At 34.4% G+C, this 9433-nt stretch overlaps 2 protein-coding genes across 2 annotated transcripts; one reads left to right on the top strand and one right to left on the bottom strand.

Annotated features, from left to right (window-relative positions):
* On the bottom strand, nt 1–1638 carry gall (galanin-like). The gene is made up of 6 exons (XM_026277638.1): nt 1552–1638; nt 782–865; nt 631–685; nt 419–508; nt 268–321; nt 1–183 (listed from the first exon to the last, which is right to left on the bottom strand). The coding sequence occupies exons 2-6, from the start codon at nt 863–865 to the stop codon at nt 125–127; spliced, it is 342 nt and encodes a 113-aa protein (XP_026133423.1). The 5' UTR covers nt 1552–1638; the 3' UTR covers nt 1–124.
* Nucleotides 1639–2843: 1205 nt separating this feature from the next.
* Nucleotides 2844–8241, top strand: cd37 (CD37 molecule). The gene is made up of 9 exons (XM_026276237.1): nt 2844–2939; nt 3628–3695; nt 3927–3990; nt 4098–4240; nt 4488–4562; nt 4767–4874; nt 5317–5475; nt 5565–5648; nt 7551–8241. The coding sequence occupies exons 2-9, from the start codon at nt 3630–3632 to the stop codon at nt 7620–7622; spliced, it is 771 nt and encodes a 256-aa protein (XP_026132022.1). The 5' UTR covers nt 2844–2939; nt 3628–3629; the 3' UTR covers nt 7623–8241.
* Nucleotides 8242–9433: the final 1192 nt, after the last annotated feature.

The following is a 9433-nucleotide window of genomic DNA, read 5'->3' on the forward strand; positions in this document are numbered from 1 at the left end:
TGAGTCAAATCAGCATGATTCGTGGGATATTAATCTACGCATTTTACCATTGTTAATACATTTTAAATGATGAATAAAAAAATGATCAAATGCAAAACAGTATTAGAGGGCAACTGATATTTTGTCATTGCTTGATATGGCCACTCATTAAAGATCCACTGAAATCTTCAGTCATTCCCATTTCTGAAAGAGAAAAATAGTACTTTCACATGTCAAGATTCAATTACTAGAAATGTAATGAAACAAATCAACTGTTATGTAATTCACCTTTTAATCGCAGGTATGCAAGATGACCCAGTAATGAGAGAAAATAGGAATCATCTGTGGAATATGAAAACAGACTATTTAGCTTTAAGGTTTTCTATAATAATATTAATAAGAAGAAATTTCATTAAAAAAAAAAGCTTTAAGAACTGACTGTATGAAGATGCTGGTAAGTTTGAACTTTCATTCCACATGTCTCTTTTGCCCGTAGCTCTGTGTCTTACATTAAGACTTCTGTGAGCATCTGCAAGAGGACAGCCACGAAATTATCACAATAAAACCAATATTAAATGTACTTGAAATACAAATGTACTGTATACAATATTTTCAAGTTATTGTCTAATTATATGAATGCAATGAACTTACAAGGTCCTAGCAGGTACCCAGCACTGTTCAGAGTCCATCCCTTTTTCTCTGGATTCTGTGGGATTAACAAAGAGACTCATAAAAGAGATGACGAAAAAAAACAAAAAACAATCATCTTGCTGAGCTTCAGAAGAGGTAATAGAAGGTGTACCGTGAGGGTCATGCCATGGATCCTTGACAGATGTGCAGTAATGACACAGAGCGAGATACAAAATAAAGCACAACTCGTCTGCATCTGTGAAAAAAACAATCCATATTCAGTCTTTTTATTATTATTATTATTATTGCTGTTGTATTTGTAGGTTGTGTTAGGTTAGGTTTACCAGATCCCATTAATACTAAAGGATGACGTTAGAAATTAATCCGTATTTATAAAGAAATATATAAAACTCACGAATGTGAAACAGCAAGACTGAGATTACTTTTTTATTTAAATATCTAAATAAAAGATCAAGATTTTTTTCTTTCCAAAATTGTTGAAAGCCATTTCATCTGAAATATCCTATTTGTTAGCCCTTTCCTCCCCAAATTTCAATAAAACATCAGTGAATTATTATAATATTCAACAAATATGATAAAGATTGATCTATGGTTCCATGGAAAACCTTTAGCATCCGTGGTATCTTTCCATTGCACAAAACATTATTTAGTAAAAAAGAAGCTTCTTCGGATTATTAAAATGTTCTTCACGCCAAGAAAAGAACAGATCTTTGGGAAACCTAAAATGGTCTTTCTATGTCACTGCTGCTAAAACATCCTTTTGCACCCTTTATTTTTAGAGTGCATGCATATTTGTATTGTTATCATTGAATTAAATCAATTGTATCGTTGATGTTTTTCCTCAAGCTGTAACTTCACAGGCACAATTCAAAAAAATATTAAAGTGGTTAAAACGTTAAACACAACAAAGATAATACTTACCTTATAAGAGAACAGTTGCTGTTTATAAATATTTATTTTAAAAAAACGGATTCCAGAAAAAAAAACAGAGACAGTCTGTAACCTTCAAACAACAGGTTTGCTGCAGGTGTGCGTCTGAATGAGGGACAGTCTGTCTTTTATACACCCAGCGGCATACAGCATATTAACATAATGAAACTCTATTAGTACAACGTTCATTTGTTCATTTCTCATAATTACTGGTGCTGTTTACAGAGACGGGAGAGAGAGGAAGGACAGAGAATGATGATACAGAATTAATCAGACAGTAAGCAAGGTTACGCGGTACAGGACAGGAGGAGGAATAGTCCCAAAAACAACAAAACATACATATAGTGTAGATCTATCTATCTATCTATCTATCTATCTATCTATCTATCTATCTATCTATCTATCTATCTATCTATCTATCTATCTATCTATCTATCTATCTATCTATCTATCTATCTATCTATCTATCTATCTATCTATCTATCTATCTATCTATCTATCTATCTATCTATCCATTGGATTCACATGAGGCAATACTGAAATCCAGTTCAATCCATGATGCTTTTCTCCATTTAATAACAGCACTTTGCCCTGGATATAATTACAGCACCTACCGCTCCTTTCTATCCATTAACAGGGAAGCCCTAAAACACTCCACCTAATTATCTGCAACTAATTGTGCTAAAGCTGCATTTGTGGCGGGGGTGAGGGATACAGGCCGACAAGGAAGCGTGTTGAAACAGGGAATGAGAGCTGAAATTTCAGACTCCTGTGGGAGGCATAATAGTGACCTTAGATGAATTAACCCCGATCTTTGCCCCCGTGTTTCATTTTTATGCACTCATCTTCTGCTAAGAGCAGGTCAGCTCTTATACCTGAGGTAATTTCTTTTTTCCCCTCTCAGAAATCGATATCCTGAGGTTTTGGGCAGCAGTTGAAATCATAGGAATTGTGGAAATAGTTAGATGGAAACAGATCAAACTATTTTACTTAAAACTTATAAATGTCAAATCTATTAATTGTTCTAAATCCTGCAGCCTGTGAATAACATGAAAAGATCACAAAATGTCATATCATGAAAATAATTTGCTTGAATTTAAAGTCAAATGCTGCTAATTCAGAGGAGTAAAAAGGGAGTATATGGGTCTAAAAGCTGTAAGAGTCTGTGACTATAGGGCTGATATTTTATTTATGGTGGGTGTTCTGTACACTTGCCTTCCGCTGAAGATGCTTTGCTTACAGACAGGAACTCTCAAGCAATAGAACGAATCAGAATTAAGAATTTTATATATGCAAAATGTAGTTTTACATGATCTCATGTGAAGCCACCACGTTTCATTTACCCTCCGTGTAACCTCACCGACTTTGCCCAGTTTAAGGTAAGTTCATTTTATTTCTTTTGTAAAACAATTGACTCTAGAAAACATTATAAGGAATCAGTCAAATTATGAAAATGTTCTAAGATATGCCAGTTAGATGTTGATTATATAGAAACATTGTTTATCTGAGACACCGTTTGTTATCAAAAAAGTTACATAATAAGAGGATACATAATAATCTGTTTTAACCATCATACAGGGTGTAGCCCTAAAAAATCTAAATTGATATAATCACAGAAGGATGTACTCTCCAATTTTCATAACAGCAAACAAAGTACTTTTTTCCCAGTGCTAGTACTTGAATAGTTAATGACATGCATGTGTAAAATGATAGCTTTGGTTTCGTTACCATAGGCAAGGAAATACGAGACTACAAGACACTTCCTGTGCCCTCTTCTGTTTTTGTGCTAGAGAAAAGGAGTGAGGGTTATTTTGTATTATCTTTCTAGGCAGCAAATTCTTATAAACACATACGAAAACAAATGTAGCACACATGCTATTCTTAAAGAAAAACTGTGAAACCAGCTTGGTTCTGTGAACACTTAGAAAGTTGAACAATATGGCATATTTTCTGCTTCTCAGCCTGCTACTGATAATAAAAAGTGTTTTTTTTTTTTTTGTAAATCTTTTACAATTTTCACTGGTTCTTATAAGATTATTTTAATATTTATTTATTTTGTGCTTACAGATATGGCATCTGAGTGCTGTCTCAGTCTCACCAAATACTTCCTCTTTCTCTTCAACTTGATATTCTTTGTAAGTTGAAAATGAGTCTTAAGACACAGTTAACCAATTTATAATATAGTCTACCAAAATCATAAAATACATACATTACAATACCCTCTGGTACATTAAACAGCAATGAGATAATTTTCTTACAGTAATATAACTTTTTGGTCTCAGCAAGGCCAAATGTTCACATTCTTACAATGTAGATGTCGGACTGCTGTTGGACTGTGATTTTTCAACAGAAACTGTCTCATTTAGCTCTTAGGATCTCTCCTCCTATCTATGGGACTATGGATACTACTTTCAGAGGATAAAATGTTCAGTAAGTGTTACCTTTATTTGAGTGTGGAATTAACTGTGTATTCTGGTTCTTTGTCTATTAATCATTACATGTTGTGAACTATTAAATTTTTTTTTTTTTTTTTGCAGAGATTTTTGAAGTGCCTCCTCCTCCCTACATTTCCATCCATCTCTTGTCTTACTTGTTGATCATCAGTGGCTCTGTGACCATGTCATTAGGCTTCTTAGGATGTCTAGGTTCTCTGAAGACTGTCAAATGCCTGCTGGCAACTGTGAGTTTTCAGAAAACCAAAACTTTATGGATTTATATGCCATTTGTGTGACTGATTTGAGATGTATGCCATCGGAGATACACTTTAACTATAAAAAATACTGTTAAAATTTTAAGAGCTTAGTAGTAGTCACCAACCTCTTGGGAATTGTGCTTGCTTTTGGTGCAAGTGTTTGTAATGCATCAGTACGTTTATCTGCTCCATTGAACTGTAACAGTGTGTTAAAATAAGCTTTATTTATCTGCAGTATTTTATCCTGCTCACGATTCTTCTCGCGGCTCAGATAGTGGGTGCGGTTCTTTTCTACACCCAGAAGACTGAGGTAACCCAAGCGTGTGGATCAGCAGTCCCACCCAGTTAGTGCTGGGCTTTTTAGAACGATCCAGCACATGACTTAATTAATTTGGTGTCAAGATTTAAATCAGTTTGATTGATTTCTCTTATTGAAAGCTATATGCCTATAAAGCTTCAGATGCAATCATGACTAAAACATCTTCGACTTGTTTTTTTCCTCACTCTTAATCAGCTGGCTGTTTCACTACAGGATCAAACTGTTAAACTAATAAACTCATTTGGACAAAATAATTCCAGTTTCAAGAGTTTTGAAACAACTCTACTGGATATTCAGAAGAAGGTGAGATTCACAGCACACAAGAGTAAACAACACAAAAAAAGCTAAGTTTTTGTTTGCAATTACATTTCCCAAGTAAATTGCACACATAGAATTAAAAAAAATCCACAAATGATCAAAATACATATTTTTTTTATTTTAAGGCAATTGTTTGCATTTAGTTTCAGTTTAATGCCACAAAAATGGTTAATGTCATGCAAGCACAAATGTATTTTACATATATTTAAATGAGGCTATAAATTTAGTTGCGTTGCTTTAGCTCATTTTAAATATAAATTGAAAAAAGAAGCAACACGGCTAAAAAGATTTACAATAAAAAGTTATACAATAAAAAGCTCTTATTTCTGACATAGTTGTCCCCTGGTATGATATCATTAGAATATCTTTGACAGTTACTTTGTAAAGTTTGAAACAGGCTATCACCTCCACCATTACATCTCCGCAGGCCAAATGCTGTGGTTGGAATGGAATAAAAGACTGGGGTAAATCTATACCCTGTTCTTGCTACGTCAATGCTACTGTCAATGCGACATATGAAATAAAAGATCCAAAATGTTTCACGTGTTCCTCAAATAGTTCCTGTTCAGATGGGATTCATTATGAGGTATGGTTTCAGTTCTGCCCTGTAGTTATTTTTGGGTAAAATGTGTTCCAACATCACGCATCACATTCATTTTTTTCTCTCTCTCAAAGGGTTGCGGTGAGAAAATAAAGACATGGCTGGATGAAAATCTTCTCTTAATTTTGGTGTTTATTTTGGCCATTTGTGTGGTGGAGGTAAGCAAGCTGTCACCAAACAATTTAGACCCAATTCAGAAAATCCAGATAACTATAACCCTTTACTGTCCTAGAGTTAATGAGAACAAACAAAGTAAAATGGTGTTCTGTCTCATAGTGTCTTCAGTGGATATGCCTTGTATCTTACTGTTGCCTTAATCGTACACACCGTTGCTGTCCTAGAGAGTCACACAGCAGCCATATTCAGCTGTCCAGGTCTCAGTTTGTGACTAGCGTAGTGTGTCTGAGTGCCTCATTGTTGCATGCTGAAATAATGTCAGTCTTGTGTTGTCCTTAAAGGCTGGAATACACTACACAGATTTTAAATTTGAACAGATTTTTAAACACTACAGGCATCATACACTTGCCAACTTTGTACAGTTACAGAGAATAACTGAAAAACATAATACACTTAAAGCTGCGGTAGGTAACTTTTGACGCTCTAGCGGTTAATAAACAGAACTGCTTGCGTCTTGCGGAAGAACATCGTAGCCGGAACTACTTCTCTCTGTTTATGTCTATGAAGAATCACAAAGGTACTGAGTTACTCCGCCGCGGTACCCCCAAAGCAATCTAAAATAGTCCGAATATAAACACTTATTATAGGTGCACCCTAGTGATTCAGGACAAGCCAAAAACACGGTTTGGAAAATGGATTAATGGTGTACTCGCTTATTATATAAATTTTTCTACATTTTGAACACAAACAAAGTTACGGACCGCAGCTCTGATTGGTTGTTTCTTACCAGGAGCGATGGATTTTCTGCAAATGGCAATAGGAGCACTGGGAGGAGCCAGAGGAGCTTGATTTTTTCACAGATTATCTGTCTCATATTCTACTGTCAGGACATAATGACAGGTTTAACATATATGTAAAAAATATATTTTTACAAAAGTTACCTACTGCAGCTTTAATGAATGAGGACCACACACTACTAAAATACGAGACACTATTGTATTGCAGCCTTAAGGAACTGATTTTGAAATATTGAGTAGACATTACTTATTACACAGATTTACAAGTCAATTGTTAATCTGTCGGTCTAGTGGTAAAAAGAACATTAAAATTGAGGTTCTCCATTTCTATTACAATCAGCAATTGAGATGTAAGATTGCAATAGTTGCATTTGTTTAAAACAAGAGAGAGCAGTCAAATACCGTATTTTCCGGACTATTAGTCACACTTTTTTTCATAGTTTGGCTGGTCCTGCGACTTATAGTGAGGTGCAACTTATCAAAATTAATTTGACAGTGCTGCTCAGTGCTCCTGTACTCTACACTGTAAACATAGAGCGCCCTCTCGCAGATGTAGACGGTAATGTTTTCTCTTGGTTTTTTTCCTCGTCATGGCGTATTTTTGGACTGATGCGATTTATACTTAGGTGCGACTTATAGTCTGAAAAATACAGTAAGCGAAAAAATTTTATGGGCCAAAAAGATCCTTTGACTTCTGACTGCTACAATTGACCAATCAGAAGGAAATATTCTAGAGCGATGTGTAACAAGTAATATTAATGCATGATACTACTTGGTGTGGACTACTATTTCCATAATATTGTTTCTGGGATTAGACATTTGCTGTATTAGTTGTACCTTTTCTTTTAACTTTTCTAACTCTGTGAGTGTATTGTTTGGAGTCACAAAATCTGATTGTACAAAGGCCTCTGTAGTTACTTTTAATTATATCTTCCCTCACAGAGATTTCACTGTGGAATACTGGCAAGGTAGATTTATTGTGCTGTTATAATAGTAGCCTATAGTGTGGTGTGAAGATTCATCCATTGGCAGTGTTTGACCAGAATAGTCAATTTAGTACATTGCTAAAGGTAGATTATTAATGGTTTACTGAGCTTGAACCATGGATGATTAATTTCTGAAAATTATCTTTCATCCTCTTTGCAGATATGTGGTATGATCCTTTCGATGTGTCTGTATAAAGAGGGTTCTGTGGAGTACAACACAATTTTCTACTAAGATGACCAAGATCAGTGAGTGAGGGGGGAAAAGTCAAGCATTTGCTTTCTGTCATTCATTTGTATGATGTTTTTGATGTATGATGTTTTCCTTGTTATTCCGATGCTATGTGTTTTTATCTGTTTAGGGAAAAGTACAAATAATTTGAACCTGTTGAAATAATATTTAAAGGATATAAGCTTTTATTTCTTAATTCTCAGAACATGTTGCATGTGACCAAGAATGTTCTCATTTGTTCAGTTTAGCCAGTGGGTGAGAAAAACGTTAGGGTGAGGCAGTATAATATTTCACCATTGTTGTGCACACAAAGCAGATAACATCAATACTGAGGCAATGAGTGTGATACTGTTCACATAACATGTATTCTACATGTAAAATATTAGAACTCAAATTTTCCTTCAATATATATATATATATATATATATATATATATATATATATATATTTTTTTTTTTATGTAAGGTGACAAGTAGTATAGCATGTGGCTTTTAAAAAAATTTTATCTTTTGAATTGAATCTTTAAAGTGAATTGTGTAACACACTTTGTAAAACAGGGTAATTGTAATAAAACTGCTGTTGCTAAATGGAAAATAATAATAAAAAATACGTTATAAAGTTATTTTTGTTTTGATCATAATGAATGCATTTATGTGTCTATTAAACTGAGGATCTAAATGGTACATGGGACATGTAATACCCCATTGCAAGTTATTGTTAGGGCAGGGAGGAGGACAGCACACTTGTTATCAGGTATCGTATATATATACATGCTGTGATCATCTCCCTCATTAATTCCAGAGCAACACTACAGACTAAGAAGGTAAGAAGGATATTGTCAGACTATTTTTACTGTTCTTATACATACATATATACATACACACACTCATTAACATGAATTATTTATTTATTACTGTCAGTTTGATAAAGACACAAAGATGGGATCCCGCACATTGGTTCTGATCATGTTTTTAAGTGCCCTCTGTGGTAAGTGGGAAACAATTTTGACTTTTTATATGGTTTGTTAGGATAGGAATTTATTTAGCCCCGATACAACTATTGGAAAATCTAGGATTTAAGGGTGCAAAAAAAAATTTTTCAAAAAATTGAGAAATTTGCCCTTAAATTTGTCCAAATGATGCATTCAAGATTTTGATCTCATTAGTTGCCCAGGCACTGAGGTGCAACTACTGCGTGAAGATTGACAGAGCCAACCCCAGATGTAATGAGATAGAGGAGAAAGATTGCAGCAGTGGTTTTGACAAGTGCATTAAAATTAAAATGCATCATCCAGCCTGTGAGTTGACCATACATTTTTCCTGATGTTGAAACTGATGAAAATATGATAGTTCCTTTTTTACGTTCTATTGCATGTGTAAACTGAGTTGCATCAATTGATGGAGTGCATTGATTCATAGTGAGTATTATTTAATTTGTGAAAGCTATTCTGCATTTCTTTTTGTAGACGGTGAGGTACGCAGATGTGGCAAAACTGTTGAGTGTGATGCTCAGGTACCTCCTCAGGTGGAGAAAGTGTGCTGCAACACAGATCTCTGCAACTGATCTGCTCCATCAGCCAAATATATTTTACAATGTTCAGTTTTTATCTCATGCTGCATAAAATTTATTTATCACTGATTTAAAATCACTGACTTTAATTTAATATATGTAAATGTTAGAAGAGAATAATATAAAGAAATAAAATCTGGCCAGCGAAGCAAAAAAACAATGACGATTCTTTGTGTTTTCTAAAACATTTTATCTTCTTGTACATAGTCAGAGGTAGAGCACAGTCAGCATTAACACACACAAAA

This window comes from Carassius auratus, chromosome 12, assembly GCF_003368295.1.
Source record: "Carassius auratus strain Wakin chromosome 12, ASM336829v1, whole genome shotgun sequence".
NCBI lineage: Eukaryota > Metazoa > Chordata > Actinopteri > Cypriniformes > Cyprinidae > Carassius > Carassius auratus.